Source organism: Perna viridis, chromosome 8 (genome assembly GCF_037379345.1).
Source record: "Perna viridis isolate PV_CMFRI_1.1 ecotype Kerala chromosome 8, ASM3737934v1, whole genome shotgun sequence".
Taxonomy (NCBI): domain Eukaryota; kingdom Metazoa; phylum Mollusca; class Bivalvia; order Mytilida; family Mytilidae; genus Perna; species Perna viridis.
Window position 1 is genome coordinate 2,291,591 of NC_142452.1, and position 15,118 is coordinate 2,306,708.

The 15,118-nt window shown below is 33.8% G+C and overlaps 1 protein-coding gene across 7 annotated transcripts in view; it reads left to right on the forward strand.

Annotated features, from left to right (window-relative positions):
* The window catches only part of LOC148608918 (uncharacterized), a 74,951-nt gene that overhangs the window by 57,948 nt on the left and 1,885 nt on the right, over positions 1 to 15,118 (forward strand). For 6 of the 7 annotated variants that reach the window (XM_088596466.1, XM_088596472.1, XM_088596471.1 and 3 more), the window contains 4 exons: positions 10,315 to 10,755; positions 12,056 to 12,215; positions 12,502 to 12,637; positions 13,652 to 13,790. In XM_088596466.1, coding sequence (XP_088452592.1) covers positions 10,315 to 10,755; positions 12,056 to 12,215; positions 12,502 to 12,637; positions 13,652 to 13,790 — 876 coding nt within the window. Of the gene's footprint in view, positions 1 to 10,314; positions 10,756 to 12,055; positions 12,216 to 12,501; positions 12,638 to 13,651; positions 13,791 to 14,415; positions 14,465 to 15,118 lie in introns of all 7 variants that reach the window. The other variant, XM_088596470.1, reaches the window with a different exon arrangement.

Sequence of the window (15,118 nt, forward strand, 5' to 3'; positions counted from 1 at the left end):
TTACCATAAATTAAAATATATATGTATGCAAAAGTTGTTTTCTTTTTTTTTAGCACACCTGGCCAAAGGCCAAGTGAGCTTATGCCATCACTTGGCCTTCGTCGTCATCGTTGTGGACAAATTTTAAAAAATCTTCTCCTCTGAAACTACTGGACTGACAGGGTTTAAACTTGGCATGATTGTGCCTTTGGGTGTTCTGTACAAAATGACCATTTGGATTTTTGATCCATGAAAAAAACATGGCCACTGTTACTAAAAATAGAACAAAGGGGTCAGATTGCAGTTTTTTGCAGATAACTCAAAAATCGTTGCCTTTAGCAAATTTCTGTCATGGGTAATATTGTTCACATCATGAGATGGACATATGCCAAAATTTTCAAAACGATAAATCAACTGATGTAGGAGTTGCAGCCCCTGAAACAGTTTTTTTTTAAATTTTTTGCATGTGCAATTTTGAAAATCTTCTCAAAATCCATTGCACATAATTCAATGAAAGTTGACATATGTGTTCCTTAGGGTATCCCACACAAATTGACAGTTGGGATTGTTGATTCATGAAAAAACATGGCCACCATTACTAAAAATAGAACATTGGGGTCAGATGGCAGTATTTTGCAAATAACTCAAAAACCATTGCCTTAAGCAAATTTCTGGCATCGGTAAAATTGTTAAGTATCATGAGAAGAACCTATGCCAAAATTTTCAAAACCATTCATTGACTAATGTAGGAGTTGTGACTCCTGAAACAGTTTTTTTGTTGTTTTTTTTTTTTTTTTATCACATGTACAACTTTGAAAATCTTCTCTAAAAACATTTAAGATCATTGAATGAAAATAAGCATAATAGTTCTTTAGTGTATTGTGCTAAGAATGACTTGTGATTTTTAATCCATGAATAGATATGGCTGCCTATACTAAAAATGGAACTTAGGGGTCATAAGACAGATTTTTGAAAAAAAATTAAAAAATTGTTGCCTTTAGCAAAATTCTGGTTCAGGTCATGAAAATGCTATGAAAAGCATTTCTTGCATTTGACGATTTAGTTGATTTTTAACTTAGCCTGTCTCATTCCTCAAGTTTTCCTAATAAGCAAATGGCTAACAAGATGAGCGATTCAGGCTCTCTTGAGCCTCTAGTTTTTCAAGCTGTTTTCACTCTTTGAATTAATAACTTTTTTGTGCTTGTGTGGATTCCAATTTTAGTGTCAATACCAACAGAAGACTGGTGGTTTTTATCAGTCCATTTTTAGGCTCTCCTGGCTGTAGGCCATGTGAGCTATTGCCATCACTTGGCATCCATCATCGTTGTTGTTGTTAATAATTTCTTCAAACATCTTCTCCTCTGAAAGTATTGAATGGATTTGAATGAAACTTAAAATGGATGTTCCTTAGAGAATCCTGCGCAAAATGACCATTTGGATTTTTGATTGGTTAAAAAAACATGACTGTTGTTACTAAAAATAGAACATAGGGGTCAGACAGATTTTTGCATATATCTACAAAACTGTTCGGTTCAACCAAATTCTGACAGGGTAAAAATATTTAGCATGATGAGATCTATCTGTGGTAAAATTTTGGTGAAAATATGTTTACCCATGTTGGAGTTATTGCCCTTTTTGGACGATTTTTGCTGTTTTTGATGTTATTAATTTCAAAAGCCTTTTCCTCAGAAACTACTTTACAGAATTCAATAAAAGTTGGAATTTTGTTTTAGGGTATACAGCACAAAATGGTTGTTTGGATTTTTAATTGGTTAAAAAAACATGGCCGCTGTTACTAAAGATAGAGTATAGGGGTCAGACAGCAGATTTTTGCATATATCTCCAAAACTGTTAGGTTTAGCCAAATTCTGACAATGATAAAAGTGTTTAGCATGATGAGATCTACCTGTGGTGACTGGTCAAATTTTCGTTTTAATCCAGTAAGCCATGTTGGAGTTATTGCCCTTTTTGATGTTTTTTGTTGTTGTTGCTATTTTGCATATATCTCCAAAACTGTTAGGTTTAGCCAAATTCTGACAATAATAAAAGTGTTTAGCGTGACGAGATCTACCTGTGGTCATATTTTCGTTTTAATCCAGTAAGCCATGTTGGAGTTATTGCCCTTTTTGACGTTTTTTTTTTTTTTGCTATTTTTAATGTTATTTCTTTCAAAAAATCTTCTCCTCTGACACTACTAGACCAATTAGAACCAAACTTGGTATGAACATTTCTTGGGATATCCTGCATAAAACAGACGATGGGACTATTGATCCTTTGAAAAACATGGCCGCTGTTACTGAAAATAGATGTCATACAGTAGTTTTTCATATGAATCTCCAAAACCGTTAGGTATAGCCAAATTCTTTCAATAGGTTTAATGATCCTCTTTACAAGTTCTAAAAAAAGTCTTCAGAGATCAAAGTAGTCGGATGACATCTTGTTAGAGGTATTGCTCTTGAAAGACAACAAATTTAACCAGGTGAGACGATAAGGCTCCTGAGAGTCTCTTGTTTTTAAGCGCAACTCCTCCTTAACCACTCAAGGGATTTTGACGAAATGTTACAGGGAAGCTGGGTATCATATGTAGATGTGCATATAGGTTACAGACCACCAATTCAACCAATGAGCATTTGGAACGTACGCAAAAATAGTCCTACGCAGAAATTACCCCTGTTCCTCATAGTGCTGTGAAAAAAGTTCTCATCTTATTTAAAAAATTGAAACAGTTTCTGAAAGGAAAAACATTTCTGTACATTTTATAGGTGCATTTTGCTTCTTGTGATGTGAAGCCTAATCTCCATAATGATTTTTAAATATACCCCTATCTTGTGAAAACACTTGGATTTCCCATGCTATTTATAGACCCTTCACTTCCGGTGACCAGTACTGCACTGCAAGTCTGCTAACCCCACATGCCATTCTGAGGATTGTGAGCTGACATGTAGAATCATGCTGATATATAGTCATCTGCAGGTTAAAGTTAAGGTAAAGTCCAGAGAAGCCATTGAATATTGTGAAATTAGCATAGAAGCCTATGGGAAGTGGAATTAGTGGTTTTTAGCCTTAAGATGAAGCCATGGCAAAATGAAAAGTTTCTTGAAATAGCTTTAAACTACTTGAAGATCTTGTTAACTTTGCCATGAGAGGAATACACTACAAAAATCCTTCAAAATATGCATTTTTTTAAGTTATAGGTCCAAATTATGGAAAATTGGTCTTTTTGGCTGATTTTTATGTCCTATCTTGTAAAAAGTGTAGAAAATTTAGTAAAAATATCAAATATTAAACTTTGAGGGCTATATTTACCTAAATATGGTAGTAATAAGCACTTGAAATCAAGTTTTGTGTAGATTTGAGCAAAAATTAGGTTAGAAATGAGGAAAAACTCACTTTCATTACTGCGGTTAAGGCCATATAAGCATTCCCCTATGGCAACATGGAAAATCCATTATTGAGCATTTTTTTTGCTTTAGGTGCCCTTTATTGGTCATGTTTTAATGTGAAAACACTGTATTTACAAATTTAAAGCCAAATATATCACCTTTTGTGAAAATTTAAAGATTTAGGATTTTTGACATGTGATCAAGAAAAAGGGGGAGGCATGTCAGAAATAAATTTTTAAAAATAGACCAATTTCTCAGAAAATGATTACTTTTAAAACTATTTCTTCATTAATATTGTTAAAAAACAAGTTGTGATTGATATTTTTTATTTGAAAAGTCAGAAAAAGTTCTTTGCAAATATTTAATGCATTTCAGTATGGTAGAATATTTTCACTTTTTTGCTCGCACAACTTGGTTACCCTATATTTAAAAATCAAATATTTAAAAAAGTGCTTGTCACATTTCACTGAAACTTTGCAAATGCATTCAGTATGTGTGTAGGAAGATACCTGTATAGTTATTTATTTTTTCTAAGACAAAAAGTGACCCTTTAGGTTACAGACCACCAATTCAACCAATGAGCATTTGGAACGTACGCAAAAATAGTCCTACGCAGAAATTACCCCTGTTCCTCATAGTGCTGTGAAAAAAAGTTCTCATCTTATTTAAAAAATTGAAACAGTTTCTGAAAGGAAAAACATTTCTGTACATTTTATAGGTGCATTTTGCTTCTTGTGATGTGAAGCCTAATCTCCATAATGATTTTTAAATATACCCCTATCTTGTGAAAACACTTGGATTTCCCATGCTATTTATAGACCCTTCACTTCCGGTGACCAGTACTGCACTGCAAGTCTGCTAACCCCACATGCCATTCTGAGGATTGTGAGCAGACATATGTAGAATCATGCTGATATATAGTCATCTGCAGGTTAAAGTTAAGGTAAAGTCCAGAGAAGCCATTGAATATTGTGAAATTAGCATAGAAGCCTATGGGAAGTGGAATTAGTGGTTTTTAGCCTATAGGAATAAAGTTACTAACGGAAGACTCCAAAGGGAGATAATCCAAATTGAGAGTTTTACATGTTAGAACCTCGTAGGGCCAACTCCTCCTAAAACTACCCCTTTTTATTGAAAAAAATTGCTTTACTTACATTGTTTTCTTTGTTGTGTTTGTCTGGATTCCATGTCTGGTCATTGTCCCTGGATTACATTCTTTTGATTTCCGCTAGAATCTTGGTTACTTGATTCCTCTTGCATGTGTAAATTTGACGAAAAGTGTCAATGTCCTAGCACCAAAGTGTCTGAATCCGCCCCTGCTACGCCATGTGAAGCGTTTAATTACCTTAGGGTGCACTATACAGTTACATTAAGGCGCACTGTTTCGCACACCAAATTACCCCCGTCAAATTTTGTAAAACTTAAAAGTTGAAATTTGGTGGATATATTTTTTAAATGTATATAAGCATTTATACATAAACAGATGTAACTTATGTTATGGTAAACAGGTGTAATTGAAATGAAGAATGGTATCCGAAACGTTTCAGTCCCCTGCCGTATTAGGTTCTCTCCACAGCATCATATGGCTGATTTTCAAAATACCTTATTTCGCAGAAACTTTTGGGACTAAAATTGTAAGAGAATGAATCGGAAAGGGTCTTATTATTTTTACCTTTTTCCCACCTACCCCATGCATGATTTCATCCTGTGATAGTGTCTAAGTGCCTGATATTTTATAAAACATAGTATTTGGCTGTTCGTTTTGGAAAGGCACCCCTGACTTGTACTAAAACTCAGTAATATTTTTTCAGTATGTTACCATGACTGCTTGATTTTATAAGAATAATCACTAAATTACTTATAACTGACTTGAACCTCCACACACCTAGGATTTAAAAAAATATGCACTTTTTTATGACAAAACACTAGAAATTTCTGTGCGGACTGCCTCAAAACAGTTTTATTTTAACAAAATTTTCTGAAATGACCTAACTGCATTGTACTACCTTACATGGTTTTCACTTATATTGCCATCACTTCGCGAACGTCGTCGTTTATCGTCCACAACGATTCTTTCAAAATCTTCTCCTCTGAAAAGACTCCGTTTTTTATGTAGAAAACATAGAGCGCATTTGTCGAGCTCATTGATATTTATACAAAAATAGCCTTCTGTACCATCACATCTTCTGACAAAATATTATGTTGTTCATAGGTTGCGCTCTATATTTTTGGATTAAACAACTACCCATAATCCTCTATGTCTGCGAAAATTCTTTGAAAACTTTGAAGAAGTAGAGTTTTGTGCCCTCCTTGTGACTAAATTATGACACAACAGCTGGTATTTTCTGTATATTAGTATTCAGATAGTATTTTAGCTTTAAGATAAGTGAATAAAAATGTCAAATAATAAGTTGAAACTTCGGCAAAATAGTGGACCAGAAAGTAGGGTTAGTGAACTTACTCCTTTGGTCTCCAGCATCCATTGGGTACTAGTATTTAAACTATATAGATCACCAGCATAAAATGGCTCCTGTTTCTATTTTATATACTAATTTCTATATACTAGTATATCTCTTATAGAAATTAAGAGTTACTGAGAAAAAATGACTCGAAGAGCTTCATTTGGTCAAAGTTGTATCACGACTTCTTTCCTTGAAAGGCGAAAAATGACATGTTTGCAGTTTTCATATGACTGCAAAAATCTTGTGTTGGTGGTATCGTCAGTAGACACTTTATGTCCGGACAATAATCTGAGGGTGTGGATCTTAATGAGTCACAAAGTGTCATGTCGTTATTTGACTCTTAGCTTAATTTGTGGGATGCATTATAACCACATTGATATGTGCAAACTGTCAGGAAATTATGTCTTAAAAAATGTAGAAATTGTGGCTATTGAACTTAGGCGTGTTTTTTATCAAATATTGGTCTCATGCTTTGCCCACTCCTTAACGACTTACGGGATTGTTATGAAACTTAATGGGGTGCTAGATCACCATAAAACTGTATCCATTATCAATCTTATGTCCATATTGGTATCCAATGTACACCGTCAACAGGCTGCGAGGTATTAGTCCCGTTAGAGACAATGTCGAGTTACTTTTGTTTTCGGGGCCTTTCGGAGCTTATTTCGCTTATTGAAGACTTTTTAGAGTTCTCGGTATGTATTTATTATGTTTATAGGGGTTGTACGATTGTACATTTGTTGCATTTCACCACGTTCCTTTTTCTACACCACAAAAGGAAGCTTGGGTTTGATTTAAGGGGTTCAGACTTTAACCGTTTAGGGGTCAGACACAAGGCTTAGAAATAAGGGGTCAGAAACAAGGTTTAGAAATAAGGGGTCAAAAACAAGCATTTGCATGATGTCCGCACAAAAACTTGCGTATTTGTGAATAGACCTCTGATTTTGTACCACAAAGTGTCATTCCACAAAAAAGAGATTGGATTGATTTTTGGGGATTGTGACTTAAACCGTTTAGGAATTAGGGACCAACTTCGTAAGAAATAGTTCCAAATCATCTTCCAAATATACAGAGGCAGATGTTTACAAAATGCTAGAATTTTTAATCGACAACATATTTGTTCAGTGTGGTGGACGTGTTTTTCAACAAACGATCGGCATTCCAATGGGAACAAATTGTGCTCCTTTACTTGCTGACCTATTCCTTCACTTTTATGAGGCTGACTTTATAGCTGATCTTATCCGAAAGAAAGAATATCGTTTGGCTAGATCCTGTAATCTCAGTTTCCGCTATATAGATGACGTATTAACTTTAAACAGTCTTAATTTCGGGGATTTGATACATCGCATCTACCCCAAAGAACTTGAGATAAAGGATACTACAGACACTGTTAAGTCAGCCTCATATCTTGACCTACACTTAGAAATCGATGGTGAAGGAAAACCATTGACTATACTTTACAACAAACGTGATGACTTTTCATTCAGAATTGTCAATTTTCCTTTCATCTGTGGCAACATCCCTTTAGCACCTGAGTATGGAGTGTTCATATCACAACTCATACGTTATGCCAGAGCTTGCCTAAACTACGCAGACTTTTTGTATCGCACTAGAACTCTAACAAATAGGCTTCTGGAACAGGGTTATGTTGCTACAAGATTGAAGTCATCACTACAGAAGTTTTATGGTCGTCATCATGAACTCGTGGATCGTTATGGTGTATCCACCTGCACCATGAAAACTGATTTATTCAACGGGTCATAGTTTCCTTTCCTCGTTTGTCTACCCCGGACTTGACTTTTTATTAGCAGCTCGGCGGGTGTTTCTATAGAAAAGCAGAGGACGCATACCCTACCGGTGCACCTGGTCCGTGCTTTCAGTTTTTAGAGTTGCTCATTTGCTTTTGTTACTTTGTATATATGATTTTAGTTACTTCATGTTCTTTGTTGTGTATGTCTGTTTTCCATGTCTGGTCAATGTCCCTGGATTACATTCTTTTGATTACCGCTATAACATTGGTTCCCTTCCACCATTGGTAGGTTGTATTGTTTTTAATATAACTAGAATATGTATGGTGTAGATGCCAAAGTAACAACAACCCCACCTGGATGAAAATGTCAACCCCAAGACATTTGGTCTTTAATGAGCATCAGAAACAAATACAGATGCTGAGAAAGTTCAAAATTTAAAACAATTAAGTATATACAATAAGTATTCAAAATTAAAAAATGTGAAATAAGAAGCCAAATTCAGGACCAATGAGTACTACTGAAGAATGGGGGCTTATTAGACCTAGACATTCTTATCTCTTGTTTGATACAAGTTATACATAGCCATTTAGATTCTGTGTATTGTCTTGAAAACTGATTAGGTTATAATACCATACGCGTGTTTAAACATATACCCATATTACCAAAAATAGAGATATTCGACCCCATATTACAAATTAGTCATTTCTTTTTAGTATTGCACTACATCATATCTCGTATTTGTGTCACTTCTCCAAATCCACTCCACTTGAATAGTAGTGACGGTTTATTTCTAATGCCAGTAGTATTGATGGTAAAATGTGGATATCTCATTTTGTCCATATGGTGTATGTTGAGGTATTCCATTGAGATATTTATGAAAATATTATTTAGTGAATTTTATGGTATTTTTGTTTGTTGTATCAGTTCATTCTTGATCGTACATTAACGGGAATGATTATGGTCTAATAATATTAGACTATCCACGGTCAGGAGATGATGGTCATGTCGTTATTGTACATTTAAGTTTGTTTTGAAGAAGTTTCGTGGTTCTGTTACCATGGATTTCTTTACCTTTGTTGTCGAGACCTTTCAGAGCTTACTTAAAGGTGTGTTTACAACTGTTTATGACCTTTTGGTGACCTCTGGAAGTTCTCTGGTATTTATTATTTTGTATTATGTGTATACACATGTTGATTTGTTGCGTTTGAAAATATCTGTTCAAACGCATTTTAGCTCATCTGGCCGAAGGCCATGTGAGCTATTGCCATCATTTGGCGTCCGTCGTCGTCGTTATCAATTTTTCAAAACTCTTCTCCTCTGACGCTACTTGACCAATTGGAACCAAACTTGGTATGAATGTTCCTTGGGGTATCCTGCATAGAACTGTAGTGAGGGTATTTGATCCGTCAAAAAAATTACCGCTGTTTCTAAAAATAGAACATAGGTGTCAGACAGTAGTTTTTCCCATACATCGCAAAGTCGTTAGGGTAAATCGAATTCTGACAGGGTAAAAGTATTTAGCATGATGAGATCTACCTGTGGTCAAATTTTCGTTTTATTCCATTAAACTTTGTTGGAGTTATTACCCTATATTATTTCTTTCAAAAATCTTCTCCTCTGACACTACTTGACCAGTTGAAACCAAACTTGGTTTGAATGTTCCTTGGGGTATCCTGCATAGAACTAATTTGATGATTTTTGATCGGTTAAAAACATGGCTGCCGTTACTAGAAATAGAACATAGAGGTCAGACAGTAATTTTCGTATATATCGCCAAAACCGTTAGGTTTAGCCAAACTCTTTCAATTGCTGAAATGATCCTTATTAAAAGGCCTTCAAAAGTCTTCATGTCAGGCGACTCTTTGTAAGAATTATTGCCTTTGAAAGGTGAAAATGATGTTTATTTACAGTTTTCAGCCAATATCTTGAAAACTATAATAGATAGGAAGAAACTTTCAATTGCTGAAATGATCCTTATAGTAATTCCTACCAAAGTCTTCTCGAGTCAAAATTGTTAGACAGCATCTTTTTAAATTTATTCCCATTGAAAGACAGAAATTAACCAGATGAGCGATTCAGGCTCCTGGAAGACTCTTGTTTCAATAAAAATCTTATGTTCATCGAAGAAATTATTTTCTTAAACAGAGTAACAAAATTTGTATATGTGTGCTAGATACTGTTAAATCATTGATCTGCAGATTATATCCATGCCGGTTAACCTCCCACAAAATCAATAAAATAATTTGATATCGCACAGAAAAAATGAAAAAATTGTGGGAGATTTTGGTTAAAATTATTATAATTTCCTAAAATATACGAAATAATTGAGTTTTTAGATAAAACAAAATAGCTTTTACGTTAAAACCTCACAAGAGACAGCGTCAATGGGATAGAATCGCTCATGGTGGTTCCCTTAATTTCCTAATTATGGATTGCGATTAATTCGTAAAAAACATAATTTTCATGAATATTTAACATATTAATTTGAACATTTATGACTTGTGCAATAACATTATCTTTTCTTTAAGAAAAACAATTCTGAATTTTATGGGAATTACAAATTTATGATTACAATTTTATTTTTACATCATTTAATCTTTGAGGTAGTTGTGTGTGCTATTTTTGCAAGGATTAAAATCTTTCAGTGCTAACAGGATTTGATTGTTTTTAAATTGAAAAAAATGCCATGTTGAATTTCGCTTCGCAGAGCATTTTATTTTACTTTGTTTCCCTCCTAAGATGACGATGAGTTTGAGCGAGTCATTGTAGCATCAAGTCCAGGGAGACAGGACAGCGATGATAGTGACCGATATAGGCGGAACAGGCGGACAGACATACAAGGTAATGGACGTTTCAGCCGCGACCTAACTCCCGACAGTAGTGATGCAGAAAATTTCTCCGGAAGCTACGACGGCAGAAGTAATAACAGTATAGAGGATGCCGTCGAGAGGCGAGGCAAAGGCCGAGATCGATATGAGAAACCTCCGAACCACAACAATGGTAGAAATAGGAATAATGGGGAATCGAAACAAGGAGGCGGCTATCATAATCACAGTTTTGAAGATGACAATCAAAGACGGAAAGCTAGAACTCCACCTCCACCGCCATCGTTTGTGCCTCCTCCTCCTCCTCAAAGTAGACCACCCCCTATAGAAAAGAAAAACTCTGCATACGGTCAAGGTATATAAATTAATTAAGAGGTACATTCTTTTTATTTTCACATGTACTTATGTTTAATTCACCCATCACATTTGTTTGGTAAAAATGTTAATTTAATTCCAATTCTGTAAGAACTTGTATCCTTTTCTCTTTAATTGAAACAGAACCGGAATGATTTTGTTCATTTTACCAAACATCTAGTCGAAACTGAAAAAAAACATTAGCGTTAGATTAATATTGATGTCTTTCATAGCATGATTTTTTTCATATTTGTACACGGGGAGATACTTCATAATTTTGATTGAAATAAACATAAATTGGGGCTCTTAACATTCGTGGTCGAATTATATTATTGCGTTGTCCTCGTCCGTATGCACTTGAGTATTGAGCGATAATTTTATATTATTTTGTGAATTTGATCAAATTTCATTAGATTCAAAACCACAAAATGTTAGTATTGATTTGGGGGTTATGGAATAAGGGGTCAAAAACAAGAATTATATAAAATTCAACTATATAACTCATGTATAAGTATATGGACCTCTGTGATACTGTACCACAATATTCAAAACCACAAAAAGGCATACTGGGATTGTATAACCAATTATGATTGAGATGAACAGAGATTTTCGTGTTTTCATACAGTTACATGCGTAAGACTCTATGGATCTCGAAGAAATTGTACCATAAGGTTGCGTACCTTAGAAGGGAGATTTTGGCTATTAGTGGGGGTTATATCTCTTATGGTTAAGTATCAAGTGTCAAAAAGGGACCAGATGGAATGATTTTATAACATTTAACGGTATAACTCTCCAATAAACGTTTACAATATAACTTGAAAGTGTACATGTACGGATTTCTAAGAAACTGTGTAATTGTATCACAAGATTCCATATTGAAAGACTTTGAAGAAGATTGCTGTATCTATGAAGAAGTTGCCAAAAATGTTGCTTTTGTTTGTTTGTTTACGGGTAAAATAGAAAATAAGAATGAGAAGTATAGAGTTTTACATTTGTCTTGCATAAATTGGTACCGCCATCATTTTTGATAATTGCATAACCTGAAAAAAGATTTTTCTGTCACGTATTTTCCCTAAAAATACCTGTATGAATACAAGTTGAAATATTGCTGTTGGCACATTAAGTCATTTGTAAGAATAAAATGCGTGTAAGAAAACTTGAATATTACATCAAATGCTTTTGTTTAATGAATACAAATTTGGAAGATGCAAGAACATATGCCCAGTCTTGTAGTGATGATCTGCCTTGTATTTCAGTGACTGATATTTCGAAAACAATAAAAGTATCTTTTTTTTCGTCAGTTGAAAAGCGACCTGATCGCGATGAACTGCATAATGAATTGTCAAGAAGATTAACTGGAAAGCCTATCTCAAAACCAAAGCCACAAAACGTTCTTTTGTCCACCAGATCTACTCCTAGTGAGGTAGTTGACTGGTTGCACTCCAAGTCTTTCTCTCAGAGGTATATATAATTTTACTACTTTGTAATGATAACTTCTTACATGATCAGGTAAGACTGGAATGTTTTGTAAGATCGCTCTCAGTATGCTTTTTGCTTTGAATATATTCCTTCGTTTTTTTTGTGGAGCGTATTTTATTATTCTGCAAAATTAAAAAAAAATTAATTGGAATCTTGTTTTTTTTTTAATTTTTTTTCTCTAAATTAAATAGGTTTGGTTTGTCTTAAAATTGAGATTAACATGAGCGTGAATAACACAAAATATTACCATGTGCAATTCTGTCTATAGATGTATCAATGCTCTAAGTGGTATGAATGGTCAACAATTACTTCGATCTAAAATGAAGGATTTAGATCGACTGGTTGGACACGACGAAGCCCAGAGATTGGCTGGTCACCTCACATTGCTGAAAAATAAAACAGGCGTATGTAATCACTTGTATACTCCTCAGTTTTCAGAACAACAATATGAAATTTTAAGTATTTCTCTGTCAAAGAATCAGGCAAGTGTGTAAGGTGCGGCACAAAGAAAAGAAACGTATAGATTTTTTTGCATTATCCAAGTATTTTCACCTCGTGACCCACATAAACAACCATCAAAGTGTTTGTAAAGTTGCCCTTTAAAGATATGTCAAATTTAGTTGAAATGCACTATGGAAAAAATGGCGGGAAAAATTTCCAGCACTTTTCCCTTTAATAAGCAGTCAAAAAATATCTATGCTTAAGGATAAATTTAAATAGTTTTTTGGTTGTTTTCTAGATGTATTTAATGTGTTTGAGGAATAAAAACAAATTGAGAAAAATTATGTGCCACCCATTGCCCGATTCTTACACAAAATGGTACTTAACAGTTACTCCTCAGTTGTATGAATTGAAAATGTTATTCACTTTTTATTGATGAAGAATAATCAAGGGAAACAAGGTTGTAGCGGTAATCAAAAGAATGCAATCCAGGAACAAAGACCAGACATGGAAAACAGACATACACAACAAAGAACATAAAGTAACTAAAATCATACATTCAAAGTAACAAAAGTAAATGAGCAACTCGGACTCCACTAAAATCTGAAGAAGAGGGTAATAGAATTAGGGACCAAACTAAAAATGAAGAAGTACTCTTTTTTTTAAATTGAAAATGATATGTTCTTTGATTTTCAATTTATTCCTACTACTACAGAATGTAGTATTGCTACTGGAGTTAATGATTTCCATTATTCATTTGCTACAGGTTTTTAAGTTTATGATAATCCTATGATGTTTTTAAGTTTGTGATAACCCTATGATGTTTTTAAGTTTATGATAATCCTATGATGGTTTTAAGTTTGTGATAACCATATGATGTTTTTAAGTTTGTGATAACCCTATGATATTTTAAGTTTATGATAATCCTATGCTGGTGATTTTGTATTGACATGCTGTTTCCCATTTATTTATATTAGTATAAGACACAGGGTCCAAAAGAACTTCAAGCTATCCTACAACAAAGGAAACAGATGGCTGAAACATATGAAGACGAGGTCGGGAAACCTCCAAGCTTTGCTCCAGACTCTCCGGACTACTCCGATGACAATTCGGAAGGTAACAGCTTCTCGTAGATTGCTCTAAATGCTGAAAAACAGCAAATGCATTCATGAATTTTGCTTTTTTGGAGAGAAAGTGTCTTTCTATGTATTCCAGAGGGTATTGGCATAGGTTGGCTAGTAAATATTTGCAATTTCTTTTCTTTATCATCGCATTGGTATGCTTTATTTTTTTTTTCAAGTCTGTCGTAGTGATGATTGTAAAGGTTTTGATAATTCAAGCTTCTTAAACAAAAAAAAAAAAAAAAAAAAAAACAACTATCATCGTTATTTGTAAACATCCAAAATGTATGAAAAAAATGTATAAGGATGAACTTCTCCAATTCTTTAATTTTGTATTATTTATGTACAATTTTATGGCAGCTTTCTCTATTTATGATAAAAAGAATAATTAATTTAATGACAGTGTTATCAATCTTTTATCCACTGTTCTTTAAGAATTGAAACTAAATTTACTTTATTGAAACAATCTTTTGAGGTTTGTCTCATTTTCCTCTCAAAGAGAACAATTTTTGATAACAATTATTTAATTTCATGTTGTTGCAATTTAAAAGCAAATTCCTTTTCCTCCAGGTTTCATTTCAGGGAAAATATATTTGTACCCTCTTGACTCTTTCTTTCAGTTCATGAGATAACCACAGATTTTGACAATATGCTTAGCCATTATTAATGGTAATTAAGTTCTTTAATTTTGTACTAATGGAGTCTTAGCTTGGTGTATCACTTGTTCTCTATCATGTGCTTAAAATCTTATATGTTTTCTCACGTACTGTGTTTTTGTTTATGTTCAGTTCGCACTTGGAAACAAATCTCAAAGTTTTAAAAAATGTTCTCTACAACGATATCATGATGACCGAGTTTTTCTTTCAAATATCAAGTTTGAAAAACATTCGAAATTTTAGATTCACTGAGTTTTTGGAGGGTGTGGATAAATATATTATATGGCATGTAAGGGCAAAGACAATATATTCAATGACGAAAAACGAAATATTTTTAATGGTAATTCAATAATCAAGACAAGAGTCTCTAATGGTATGTCGGCTGTTTAACCAAGAAAGGTTGGTAGGATAGCAGTGTACAGGATATTATATTTTGTTTATTTTTAGGAGTAAAGTTCATTAGCTACTAGTATATTTTTTACTGTTTTTTTTTCACCCAGCATTGATTTTCACCTGATTTTTTTCTCATATTTTTTATATAGATGTTAGTTTGATTTCAACTGAATTTGCGGTCTAAGAAAGTTTTTTTTCTATACATGAATTGTATATTAATTATAGCACTTGATAGAGATTCTCCAAATATATCAACAAGCATGTCAAGCATGTT